Genomic DNA, 14169 nt, shown 5'->3' on the forward strand with positions numbered 1-14169 from the left:
GATCAGCTATATTGCATTTTGGGAAAAGCATGGGTAGGAACCGTGGATTCTGATGGTTTTGTTATGGGGCTGCGGAGGCATGTTAGTAGTAGTGGTAGTGGAGATGTGCTGACAGGTTAGACAAGGTTCTTTGGGTAAATGATTATAGATCTTTTATTAGACCAACTCAAATAGTTAGAAAAATTCTTCTTTGCAAGCTTTTGGGTACAATTACCCTTCATCAGGCAGAGGAAGCGTCACAGGTTAAGCATTTCTTGGCAGGGCAAGGCTGTGTTCCACTTGATGTCTGTTAGGCAGTGGAGAGTTTGCTTCTGCTGATGAGTTGAGCAAGGTTAGGGAGCTGTTTGAAAGCCAAGAGCAGAAGGGCTAGGAATATTTCTCTCATTGTCTGATCTTTGTTGACCATAAGCTGTAGTTTGGTGAGTTTTCTGATCACTTTCAGACTACATAGTTGGTCCAGTAAAAGATATTGCCTGAGGAAATGCTTGCCTCTTGCACAATTTCTACCATCACAGCCCCACATTGCTCTTACACCACCATAGAATTATTTGAGAAATGTAGATCCTGTTTTGACAAAATGGAAAGAGCTAGGCATGTTTAGCCTGGGAAGGAGTGGGTATTTATTGTTTTCCTGTACACACACTAAATACACCAGGGACCAAGGATTTAAACTAAAGGACAACTTTGGCACAAGACCAAATAGGTATCAGCTAGCTATGAATTAAGTTTAGACTGGAAATTAAAAAGAAGCTTCTAACAGTCGGAGAAAATGAGGTTCTGCAACAGCCTTCTCATCGGAGTAGTGAGAGTAAGAAACGGAATGATTTTTTGAGATGTAACTTGATCAGTTATTGGGGATTTTAAGACCTGGATTAGTTTGATTACAGAAGACTCAACTTGATGATCCATAAGTCTCTTCTAATCCTATGTTATTTAGATGCATGGATTTTCTTTCCCTTTCAACCTTCTCCCTTTTTGTAGAAATACTTTCCACCACCTTTTTTTTTTTTTTAATTCCCCAAAATATTAGAGATGCCCAAATAAACGTCCTTAAACAAGCACTCACAGTACTGATTTGTGAGTTTAGGAACAGTGATATACTTTCTTAATTGAAGGAAACCATGGTAGGAGGGGCTGTTCAAGAAAAGATTGTGATCAAGTTTGTCATTAGCTGTTTTATAGAAGGGAGTATAAGATGCTAATAACTGTGTGAAAGCAGACATGTAACTTAAATACATTATTCACAAGAGAGAGAGAAGTCTGTGCAATGCAAACAAACTTCTGTGAATTCCTAGAAAAGAAGGGAGAGATGTTCTGGTGGTTAGAAATGCAAGTGATAAGGAAGGCTGAAGGGTGGGGGAATAATATATAGGTGAAAAGAGCCTGAGGATAAAGGAGTTATGGGTATAGAGATTGAAATTAGTAAACAGGTGAGTAATTGCCCAGGGCTACTGACCAGTGAGTAGGAGAGAAAATGTTTGAGGAAGAAGGAAGAGAGAATAGCATGCCAAATTTTATGCAGCTTGTCAGACTGCTGCCTCAACAGGGAAAAGTGATTACAGACTGGTTTACTGTCACTTATAATCTTTATGCATTGACGGAGACAAATATCTGCAGTGTGTAGAATAAAGGTTTCACTGATTATTGCTTTCCCTTGCAGGATCCAGATGCTTCCATAAGACAGAAAATGCCACTTGATGACTTGGATCGGGAAGATGATGCAAGGTTACTCAAGTACCTTTTCACACTTATCAGAGCAGGAATGACAGATGAGGTAAGAGGCACTTGTAGTGTGCATTGCTTAGAGTTTATATCAACATTTTACAAGCTAAGGGCACTTTTACATGTGCTTGGGCAGGGAGGAGGGGGGGGGGGGCGCTTTAATTAGAGCAGCTCTGAGAGCTGCTGTAATTGAAGTGCCATTGTGTCACCTGTTATCAGTATCCTGCGCTTAAAAATGGTAGCGGGAGAACTTGAACTAAAGCTCATTCAATGCCTCCATTTTTAAACACAGGGATGCTGATATATGAGATGCAGGAGGCTGCTGGAGCCTGATGCTCATGTATAGGCGCCCTGATTTTGTTGCAACTAATGCAGAGCTCTGTGCCTGCATATTCATACAGTTTAAACTTGGCTTATAGCAGTTCAACTTTTACGTAACTGTAGTTGTCAGCTGAACTGCTATAAGCCAGGCTTAAAATTATATGAATTTTCTGCATCTAGAGGTTTGCACAGGTTTAATTAAGACTTTAGCTATACTGATGCAACTTCATGAGTTGAGGATGGTTACAGTAAATAAGCTGAACTTCAGTTTTTGATGCTGTTAAGCTAGCATGCTAATTATCAGACTTGTTACTGTGGTAGTTTTGCACTGATGGTGGAATGCTATATAATGCATGAATGGAACTTGCAAGATGGATGTCTTGTGAGTACTACATTGTCATGTGCATGTCCGTTATATGTTAGAACAGCACAAACTTGGAATATAAAATCAGTTCTCAGATTTCTAAAAAGTACCTTCATTACAAATACACTTTTTCCTCCATTGATATATTACTATTATGATTGTTTAGATATTAACAATTAATAATTTCTTACATTTAACTCTAATTTCAAACTAGGAAAATAGCACCTGATCATCTGACAGTAAAATTTAAGGTTTCACCCTGTCAGGATGATGTGTAAAAACTTATTAATTGCTTTCAAATGTATATGAAATGACTCCACTTATTGTATTCTACTCTTTTTTTTTTTTTTGGGGGGGGGGGGGGGGGGGGTTCTGTTTCCGTTGCATTTACAGCTTGACAGGGACTTCAGAAGTAAAATCTCTCTGAAAGTACCTGTGGATAGGCTTGACTATAAAATTAAGAATCTTTGTTTTCACCAGCAGATTGCTTTTCTTTTCCATTAATCCTGTAGCTAAATATAGTTCTGGTTCTTTTGCTAACTTACAGAATTTGTGGTATAAGTTCACTGCCTACAGATCTGAAAGGAAGTATAACATTCATAGATTCTGGGGTCGGAAGGGACCTCAATAGCTCATCGAGTCCGACCCCCTGCATAGGCAGGAAAGAGTGCTGGGTCTAGATGACCCCAGCTAGATGCTTATCTAAAGACCTCCAGGGTAGGGGAGAGCACCACCTCCCTTGGGAGCCTGTTCCAGACCTTGGCCACTCTAACTGTGAAGAAGTTCTTCCTAATGTCCAGTCTAAATCTGCTCTCTGCTAGCTTGTGGCCATTATTTCTTGTAACCCCTGGGGGTGCCTTGGTGAATAAAACCTCACCAATTCCCTCCTGTGCCCCCGTGATGAACTTATAGGCAGCCACAAGGTCTCCTCTCAACCTTCTCTTGTGGAGGCTGAAGAGGTCCAGGTGCCCCAGTCTCTCCTCGTAGGGCTTGGCCTGCAAGCCCTTAACCATATGAGTGGCCCTTCTCTGGACCCTCTCCAGATTATCCACATCCTTCTTGCGTGCAGCTTTGGGCACCGCACTTCAGTATTCCAGCTGCGGTCTGACTAGAGCCCGATAGAGGGGAAGTATCACCTCCTTGGATCTGTTTGTCATGCATCTGCTGATGCACGATAAAGTGCCATTAGCTTTTCTGATGGCTTCGTCACACTGCCGGCTCATGTTCATCTTGGAGTCCACTAGGATTCCAAGATCCCTTTCTGTTTCTGTTCCACCAAGCAGGTCATTTCCTAGGCAGTAGGTATGCTGGACATTTTTCCTCCCTAGGTGCAGCACTTTGCACTTCGCCTTGTTGAATTGCATTCTGTTGTTTTCTGCCCATTTGTTCAACCTGTCCAGGTCTGCTTGTAGTTGTTCCGTGCCCTCCGGCGTGTCTACTTCTCCCCACGTTTTTGTGTCATCTGCAAACTTGGACAGAGTACACTTCACTCCTTCGTCCAAGTTGCTGATGAAGACATTGAAGAGTATCGGTCCTAGGACCAAGCCCTGCAGGACTCCACTGCCCACACCCTTCCAGGTCAATACCGACCCATCCACTACAACTCTCTGGGTGCGACCCTCTAGCCAATTCGACACCCACTGGACTGCGTAGTCATCCAAGTCACAGCCTCTTAACTTGTTCACCAGTATGGTGTGGGATACTGTATCGAAGGCCTTCCTGAAGTCTAAGTATATGATGTCAACCCCTACTCCTGCGTCCAGGCATTTTGTAACCTGGTCATAAAAAGACACTAGATTAGTCGGGCATGATCTACCTGCTATGAACCTGTGCTGGTTTCCCCTCAGCATAATTTGTCCTGCTGGGCTCTCACAAATGTGAGCCTTGATAATTTTTTTCAAAGACTTTGCCAAGGATCAAGGTGAGACTGACTAGCCTATAGTTGCCCGGGTCCTCCTTCCTCCCCTTCTTGAAAATGGGGACCACATTGGCCCTTTTCCAGTCCTCCGGGACTTGGCCCGTGCGCCACAAGTGTTCAAATATTCCCGCCAGTGGCTGTGCAATGACATCAGCCAGTGCCTTCAGTACCCTCGGGTGGAGCTCATCTGGGCCTGCCGACTTAAATGCATCCAGTTCCTCCAAGTGACTCTGCACCATCTCAGGGTCTACGCATGGTAGTCTGGCGCCCTGCTGCTGCCTCTCTACAATCCCAGTGAGAGGCTTGTCTTGCCCCTCGCTTAGGAACACTGAGGCAAAGAACTCATTGAGGAGTTCAGCCTTGTCCCCCCCTGTCCGTCACCAATTGCTTCTGCCCATTTAGTAGGGGTCCTATTCCACCCTGGGCCTTCCTTTTGCTCCCTATAGAGCTGAAAAACAATTTCTTGTTATCCTTAACTTGGGATGCCATCCTCAGCTCCATGGTAGCTTTGGCCCATCTAACTGCCTCCCTACAAGTGTGAGCAGAGGAGGTATACTCCTTTTTGGTAATCAAACATTGTTGAGGTGAGGTAGGGATAGCGCATGCATGTGCTGCCAGTACCCTTAACCCAGCGGTATTCTTGCAGGATCAGTCCTATGTCTCTGGAGAAAAGGTTCCCAGTTGCAGCATCACCTACATGCTCATTTTCTAAGTCCCTTCTCCCTTCTTCTTCAAAAAGTCAATTTATTGAAGATTTTACTATTTGAAAAGAGTAAAGTTTGATTTTTAAAAATTACAACCAAAATTTAAGTCTGCCATACTATTTTGGTTGTTCTCTGTCAATCATGAAGTTACTTAGTTATTTTACTAATGTCCTTACATATTAATCTCTCTTGAGCACTGCCTGTTTACTTCACAGAGATCTGCTTACTGCTAATCAGCCTATTGTTCTCCCTAACACTTTAATTCTTGCTGTTTCATATTGCTAGACAAGACACTAAAACCAGCCTGGGAGAAATATAGTTCTTAAATAACACAGACTGTGCCAGGGAATAGCGTGATGCACCTTGTCAGCACAAAATGGGATTTTTAAAGGCACCTGTGGACTTCTGGCATTTATCCCCCAAGTCTTAGGTGTTTGCAACAAGGGGTATGATTTCACAAACTATAAAAGATTTAACCTAAAACAAATTATAAGTAAAAGATGTACAGTAACAGATTAAGCTGGGAAAGGTGTCTTTGTAAAATGAGAAGTAACATTTTTGCATTTTCTGACTTAAAAATATTTAGTATATTCATTGGGAAATAAAACAAAAGTTAGTTTTTTATATCAGTCCATCTACAAAGAGTTGGACTAAATGAAAAAAATTGTCATCCTGTATCTTTGCAAAACTCTAATCGTGTTAAAAATCAGTAATACTTGTATTTATTGTGTAAATATTTTTCATGTCTCAAAAACTTAGTTTGAGTTTAGAATTTTTGAAACATAAGCATGAGTTAGCGAATAAGAATGTTTTTGTGCAACCAGCAGGCTCTAGTACCACTTAGATACAAGCACTTTCACCATCTGGAAGACTTGCTGAGAGAGTCTGTTGTTTTTCAGGCACAACGCCTGTGCAAACGATGTGGTCAGGCCTGGAGAGCTGCAACACTTGAAGGATGGAAATTGCATCATGATCCCAACATAAATGGAGGTATGCACATCAAGTGAGCATAAAACATAAACATAAAACATTAGATGCCTAGTTGGTCTCAAAGAGGCACAAGCCTTTCCTTGCCAGCTTAAAGTGCCTTTGTTTCTTAAAAAAATGCTCAAGTGCTATGTGTATTGAGGGAGAGGCTTCTGTATCTTTGTAGTTGATACTTTCTCTTCCCACTTATGGGAGAAGGAAATGCAGAAAAAAACGATACTTTCAGCCACATGGGTGAAATGGATTTCCCCTTTCCCTGCCATTTTCTTTGCATACACTTTGTATAGTCACTAAGCCCCTTTTTACCTTGTTCAGAACACTTTAAAACAAATCCTCTGCATCTGGGTCTTCTTCATTCCTTTGTTTCTCATCTGTGTCCCACCAGCGTCTTACCCCTCTGTACATTGCCTCTTGTCTAGTCCAGTCTCTCCCCTTTCTATGCCTGAATTCCAAAATGAGAGAACACAGCTCCCTTTACAGTCCAGCCTCCTGCCCTGCTGCATCTTTGAGTCAGTATCCCATGCTCCGTGCCCTTGCTTTTGGCTACATCTCAACAACGTTAACAAAATCAATATGGAGCTTCTAGTTAATGTAGAGACTGAGCGCCAAAAAAAAGTTAAATCTTTTCAGTGATCAACTAACCTGTGGCTAAACTTCCAAGTGCTATCATTTTAAAACAGAAATATACCACATTTCCCAGGAAATTACTTTTGGAGCCAGATGTCTCCCTCAGCTTCAGAAGGATCTGATGTTTTTGGGGAAGTCCCAGCAGAGTTGAAAATTGTGCTCATAATAGCAGCAATATGTAAATTCAGTTAGTAATTAGTACCATTTTGAATACCAACTGCTTTTAAATTATTTTCTTTGTAGGAACAGAGCTGGAACCGGTGGAAGGGAATCCATACAGATGCATTTGGAAAATAAGTTGTTGGCGAATGGCGGAAGATGTAAGATGATATTGAATTGTTTGATACTGTAAATGGAAAACTTCTTTGCTTTAATTGAACTGATATTTCTGTCAGCTTCTGTATAGTTAAGTCTCTGCTTTTTGCACTTGTTTCTCATAGAAATTTGTTTTCAATATTACTAAAAGTGTTCCTTAAGCATATTTATGCGGCCTAATGAATATGTGGAACTGAAACCAGTTATTGCAGCAAATGGATTAAGGAGAGTAAACATGCAGATATGAGTAGGATAAAATAACAGGGACTGTCCTTCAGTCTGGTTTATATAAGCTCATGTGATGAGCTCAGGAAAAATCACATTTTCCCACCCCATTGTAGTATCTCTTGGCTGGGTATATTGTTGGCTGTGTGCCTTTTGTTGAAGTGATCTGATTGGTAACTGGCAGAAAATGGTTCTGGAGTAAGTGGGCTCTTGATCCATTCATCATGGAGGTTCATCTCTCACTACAGTTCAGTTCTTGTGGAAACTATTAAATAAGTTGTGTGTGGAGTAGTACCTAGTAAAATGTCAATCGATTCTGACATCAATTGAAAAAAACTCTCAAGCTTCCTAAATTTCTGCTTTTTGGTGTTTTTTTTTTTTTTAATGTTTATTGTAGGATCAGTTTAATAGATATGAGAGAGCAATCTATGCAGCACTCAGTGGGAACCTCAAACAGGTATGTGGTGCCTCATGTAAGTAATGTTTGTTGGAAATATGTTGGGTTTTTTTTCTCGTAGCGGACTGCCAGCTGTTTAAAATAGAGTAATTCCCTGTATAATATCTTCCATTTCTAAAAGCTTAGTAACCAAAAAAGAAACACTAAATTTACCATTGTAGTGGACATCTTTTATCATATTTGATTAAGCAGTCAAGATAAATACATGTATACATTTGGCCAGTAAAACCAATTCTACTTTTGCCATTTTGGTTAGCCTGTATTTCAGAATTCTTTGATGATGGTATTAAACTACTTTCTCTCTAATCATGGATGTTTCAGATTGGGGAGGGAAGAGCCCTGCTAGGTTATCTAGTCCAGTGTTTCTCAACCAGTGGGACGCATCCCACTGGTGGGATGCGAAGGTTGTGTAGATGGGACTTCAACTCATTGCCCGATTTTGAAAAAATCGAAGTTGTTTTCACTTCAAATAGATGAATCAACAGCTATCTTGAACAGTGAAATGTTGCAGGGATTTTGTTTTTTATCATGGTGGGACCAGGGTTTTTTGACAAAATGGTTGATGGGTCATGAGGTGCAAAAGGTTGAGAACTGCTGAGCTAGTCCATCTCTGCTTGACACACAAAATACTGTGTCATTGGCTTGTCTAGTATAATTTTAAATTTCAAATAACTGGGTTCTCACAACCTCAAGAGACTATAGCAACCTCGCCTTACTTTTGGAAGGTATTCATGATATTGAGCCAGACTTTACCTCCTTTAGTTTTTCTTATGACTACTTTAACATCTTAAATTAATCTCCTTTTTTCTTAGGGACAGTTCAGATGTATTTAATTTCTTCTGCACCTTTATCTTGAAGTATTAACAAGCTCTGTCTGCTTTTTCTTTATGTAGTCATTCAACCCTCAGTGGCAGAATAGGTAGGTGGAGGCACATAGATATAGGAGTAGGCTTTTCTAAGTACTGCATTAACTAGTAACTGAAGGACTTGAGCATTGCTGTAGATTTCTTCATGTGAACCTCTGATGTGTAACAGTAACAAAAATAAAATGATGTGATGCTGGGATGCACAAGGAAAGGAACAGACCATTAGTGTGTCATTGTATGATTTGGTAGTATGCTTCTGCTTTGGATATAATGTTTGGTTCTGGTTGTTGCATCATGAAAAAGTATCATAGGAGGGGGATTCAGAAAATAGTAGGAGGAATGAATGAAGGCATAGAAGATTCCATGTGAAAATTTGAGATTATGGCAATTGTTTACTTTAGAAAGGAAATTAATGTAAAGATGTGATAAAATTATGCAATAATATTGACATTTCTACAAATAGAGGGACATTGGACAGAATTGAAAGTCATCAGATTTAGAACTGTTATGGGAAGGAACTGTAATGAAACCTAAAGTTAACCTTTTGAACTCCTTGCCACACAAATTCATTGATGCCAGGAACTTGCCAGGATTCAGAGAGGAGTCAAAAGGCCTGGGAATTTCAAGGGAGTTTTAAGTGCACTACGGTACAAATCTCACTGATTTTTTTTTCAGTCTCAAATGGTGGCCTTGCTCCTTTGGGAATCTTATTTTAGTGGAGCAAGAACTTCTAGAGCTACAATATCAAGGTAAACAAAGAAAAGCTAAAGTATATAAACTAAAAGCTAAGATATGCTTCAGCACATCATAATAATTAAAAAAAAAAAAAAATTCTAACTAGGAAGGTTAAACTACTGCAAGTTTTCTTGTACCTTTCACTGAAGCCCCAGACTGCTGCTTAAAACAGGGCACTCAACTAAATAGACCATACATCTGATCTCAAATGGCCATTTGTATGATAGTAGTGTTAGAGTTATGTTGTGTAGCCATGCTAGTCTAGGAATTATGCAAAAGGCAAGGATTTCTTAGGATGATATCTTTTACTGCAGGGATGACAAACTGATTTGGCCCCATAGGCTGCATGCGTTATACATGATTGGTCCGTGGGCCCAGATCAATGGCATAAGGTTAATCCCACGGGCCAGATCTTGTCTCGACCCCTGCCCGTGACAGATCCAGTGCATGAAGTGCTTGCTGTCACTGCCTGGAAAAGGCCTGGCATCCTGGGCACTTGGCTGCCACTGTTGGACAAGCTGCGGTGCTGGACTTCCTGTGGTGCTGGGGTTCTAGCGCTGCTGCTCTTGCCTGGATGATTGACTGCAGCCACAGGAATAAGCCATGATGCCACTGATTTCACCTGGGTAATTGACTGCAACCATGAGAACAAGCTGAAATGCTAGGTGTCTTCCTGCAGTGCTGGGGCTCCAGTGGCATGACTTTTACAGGGTTGTCTGCCAAGCACCTGGGTGAGAGCAAGAGTGCTGTAGCCTCAGTAGCACCATGGGAAGAAGACTGACATTGCGGGTGCTTGGCTGCCACTGCGGGAACAAGCTGTGGTACTGCTGGGGCTCCAGCACTGTAGGTCTCAACCAGGCACCTGCCTGCTGCTGCGAGAAGGTCCCCTATTAAGGCTGCAGACAGATGTTTGACACCTGTTTTACTGGATCAGCTGCAAAATTGGGATAGAGCGAGCCAAGCTTTTGAAGGCAAGACATTCTTTTGCATCAGGAGATCTGAAGAGAATGTCTTGCCTTTGAAGCTTGGCTAACTGTATCCCAACTATGCAGTTGGTCCAATAAAAGTTATCATCCTAAGAAATTCTTGTGCCTCTCATATTTGTATGATCTCATTCTGGTATTTTTTCAGATTTGTTAATGTTGATGTTTTTCTTGTCTTCGTTTGTTTGTCTGTTTGAAACATAAAGCTTCTTCCAGTTTGTGACACCTGGGAAGATACAGTTTGGGCATATTTCAGGGTTATGGTGGACACTCTTGTAGAACAGGAAATCCGTACATCAGTAATGAGCACAGAAGAGATGGAAGAACTCCCCAGAGAGTATTTAGAGACAAAGTAGGTTTTCAGTAGCATTATATATTTTAACCTCAATAAAAGTCCCCTGTGACCTAGAATCGTTATTCAGACTAACTTTTCTTGCATTCTTCCTTGTGAAGCTGGACATTAGAAAAGGTTTTTGAAGAACTGCAGGCTACAGACAAAAAGGTAAATATGTATTGTGCTTTTTTTATTGATATTGTTTGTTTGGGCAGCTACTTTTAATTTGGTACTTAAGAGAATGATCTTACAAATAATACGCTGAGACTGAAGAAATCAAAAGTAAAGTTGGACTTTTTAAAAGTCAGTCAGACTCTAATCTCCTCATTTTATAGAATTAACATATATTCCCAGTCTCCAGCAGATATTTTCTTGAATATAAAGGAATTAAGATAAAAATTTCCTCTTCCTTCATATTTTTAGTACCTTTGACAGTGAAAGGGAAATGGGCAAACTGAAAACCTATCAAATTTAAAAAATGAGGCATACTTGGCTCTGTCCCCATGCCAGAGTGACTGGTTATACTAAAGAAACGGTGAAGCCAATTATGAAGTCCCATCAAATGTACAGAATGGGCAAAATGTAAAAATAGAACTTTTTCTAATCTTGTTTGCTATAACAGGTAAAATTTTCACCTATGATTAAGTTAAATGTGCTATTAAGATGTTTAAGCTTTTATATAACATGCATAGTGTAAATCTGAGCTGTATAAGATTTTATTCACTTTAGGTACCTGCTGTACTATTAATATGCAGCATATCAATTTAAACTAAAAATTATACATGTATCAGATGCCTTTTTGCTTGCATAGAATTTCCCTATTAATATTTGCCGGAATATACTAGCACTGTGTTTATAGAGTTCATCTGAATGGTTTGAAGGAGAACATGCAGATCTATGTTGTTTAACTAAGTGTGTAGTTGCCATCCCTTCTACCTTGTGGAACTCTGACAAGGATGAATTTTATTGTTGAGCTATTTACAGTTGCATTTGTATTCCTGTCTGTGATGGAATGCCTCCTAAATCCCCTTAAGGCACACTGTCTTCTTTAAGTGCCTGTATCTGCTCCATCATCCTCTTAGGTGTGTCTCACTATTTTCTGCAGCCTCATATTTATTCTTGTCTCTGAAAAACACACTCTTAGATATCCACACACACTCCCTTCATCCTCCAGGCACTAACGCCTTAGCTTATCAACCTGTTCCTTTTTGCTTTTTTTTTTTTCCTTTCTGTTCACCAGTTCTCTCCTTATAACATAACCTCCATAGTAGCAGGCTGTACTTCAAGTGTACTCTCTGAGGGTTTTTTCACAGTATCCTTTTATTCAGATACACCAGAGAGGAACCTACTTTTCTGCATGTAAAAGGTGATACTTCATCATGCATCAGTTGGGTTTTTTAACTGAAAATTTGATCCATTTTTCAGAGAGTTTTAGAGGAGAATCAAGAACACTATCATGTGATTCAGAAATTCATTATTTTGGGAGATGTAGATGGTAAGTTTTTTGGTTGGTTTTTTTCAAATGATTTTTTTTTTTTAAGTTAATTCATTACAGTACTTAGGATCTTTATGGAAGTCTTCCATAAGTGAACATGTTTTATTACTGCCAGCTATGCATACTCAATCTGAAACTTAAATTGATTTTTTTTCTGGCTGATACGATGAGATCAAGAAAGCATCTGCTATCAGAATTTTAGCTCTGCTTCCCCAAGTTACACTGACCCTGGCAGTTCTAGAAGCAAATATTGATAAAATTTTAATTTAGTAACGAAGGTGTTCAAATCTGAATACTTGTAGGAAAAAGATTAGTTTAATAAAAAATTATATTAAATCAATTTGAACTTGTATATGATACTTTTATATTATCACTTTTCAGAATGAGAACTAGACTTCATGGCAACCACATAAATTTTTACAAATTGATACAGTTTTGGTGGTGTGTTCTGGCTCCCACATGTATGTTTTATTTATTGAGCATATATGTTGTTTTAAAATATTTCTTTGCCTCCCTTTTCTTCCTAACGGTAATATAAATGTGTACTTGGTGCCTGTAGGTTTGATGGATGAATTTAACAAGTGGCTCTCCAAAGACAGAAGTGTCCTCCCAGGGCACCTCCTTCGGTTCGTGACGCATCTCATTCTATTTTTCCGCGCTCTGGGACTTCAGACAAAGGTAAGTTAATTTTAATTGTATTCTGTCTAGTGTAGTGGGACCTTCATTGAAAATATGTGCTTTATAATATAAAAGTTCATAGCATAAGCTATACACAAATGTTGGCTAAATTACAAATAGACTGCCAAACAGTGATATACCTAAATAGACCAGTTGTCAATGCTATTATCCAAATTCATCATCAAAATAAAATGGAAAGATCAAACAAACACAGAATCAAATTTAATGTATCCTGCAGTGCTTCTCAGATCCTTTTGTAAGGAGAATCTAACATAGCCTGTCACTGAGAGAGACACATTACTGCTGGTCTCTGGATTTAAGAATTGATGTCAAGAGCATTTTGGCTAATATAGATATGAGGGAAGACAAGGTCTCATGGATAGCCAGATGTCATAGAATTCAAGCTTTTAGGGATCATAACCAGCACCTGAAATTGCACCTGGTGTTGATTTGCTTTTAAGGTCCTCCAGTTAAGATGTGCAGCTCCATTTCTGCACCAGCTGAAGCTGTCAGGTGTTCAAGCTTACCCACACCCATAGCATACCCATCTTGCCTCTCAGAGACAAAGACTGCCTTGAAATGTGTAGCTTCAGCTTCATGACCAATCCCAGATAATGAAAAGCACTATAAAACCATTTCTTCTACCTAAAAATCTTGTGGGTATGAATTCAGTAGAAGATGATAGTTGCAAACTATTCTGGCAAGAGATGATTAGAGCTTACCTGATGCAGATCCTATCCTAGCCCTTCCCTCTAGTTGTTTTCCAATATCTACAGTTGATGCTTCAATAATTTGTCAGGATTTTCTTCAAAACTTAGTCTATAGGTGGATCTCTTTCTCAGCCAGGCACCAAGGAAGTAGTGAAACTGTAGAATCTAAATTTGATTAAAAAAGAGAGAGAGCTAAAGGAACATAAAACTTTTAGCAGAAGGGGGTGAGAAGATGATTAAGCACAGTTGAAAGAGGATGACTACAGCATCCACTGCTTATTAGAATCACATGGGGCAGAGCCCTTTTGATGCTAATAAACAGTGATTCTGATAAACACTGGCAGAGTGAAGAGCAAATTCAACATTGATTAATGCATTGATTAGGTTGGTGTGTGTGTGCATACCCAAGCAGCAGTGCTATTTCTGTCTCAGTGTCTTTTCCCCCTATTCCCTTGCATATTATGGTAGTCATAGAGGTTCCCAATGCCAGTGGATTCAAGCTTACCTTTTAGCTATAAATTCTGTTGAGAGTTGATTGAGATGCTAAGTTTAACTGCCACTTCCCTTTGTTTTTTCCCAGCTGCTTGTGACTCTTTCAATAAAGTTGTTCTTTTAGAGAGGCTAAAGTCTTTCCACTCTTGCTTACTGTTGGACACAGTGGCCACACTCATACTCAGTAGTTACTGACCATTGCATAGCAACCTAGTTGTGCAGAGAGTATGTGTGCA

The 14169-nt window shown here is 39.8% G+C and overlaps 1 protein-coding gene across 5 annotated transcripts in view; it reads left to right on the forward strand.

Annotated features, from left to right (window-relative positions):
• Nucleotides 1–14169, forward strand: part of NUP107 (nucleoporin 107) — a 44162-nt gene that overhangs the window by 19699 nt on the left and 10294 nt on the right. For all 5 annotated transcript variants that reach the window (XM_059726077.1, XM_014595894.3, XM_059726076.1 and 2 more), the window contains 8 exons: nt 1661–1774; nt 5929–6019; nt 6887–6963; nt 7581–7640; nt 10431–10576; nt 10678–10726; nt 11984–12053; nt 12613–12731. In XM_059726077.1, the coding sequence (XP_059582060.1) occupies nt 1661–1774; nt 5929–6019; nt 6887–6963; nt 7581–7640; nt 10431–10576; nt 10678–10726; nt 11984–12053; nt 12613–12731 (726 nt within the window). The remainder of the gene's footprint in view (nt 1–1660; nt 1775–5928; nt 6020–6886; nt 6964–7580; nt 7641–10430; nt 10577–10677; nt 10727–11983; nt 12054–12612; nt 12732–14169) is intronic.

The sequence above is a fragment of the Alligator mississippiensis genome, chromosome 4 (assembly GCF_030867095.1).
Source record: "Alligator mississippiensis isolate rAllMis1 chromosome 4, rAllMis1, whole genome shotgun sequence".
In the NCBI taxonomy this organism is placed as follows: domain Eukaryota; kingdom Metazoa; phylum Chordata; order Crocodylia; family Alligatoridae; genus Alligator; species Alligator mississippiensis.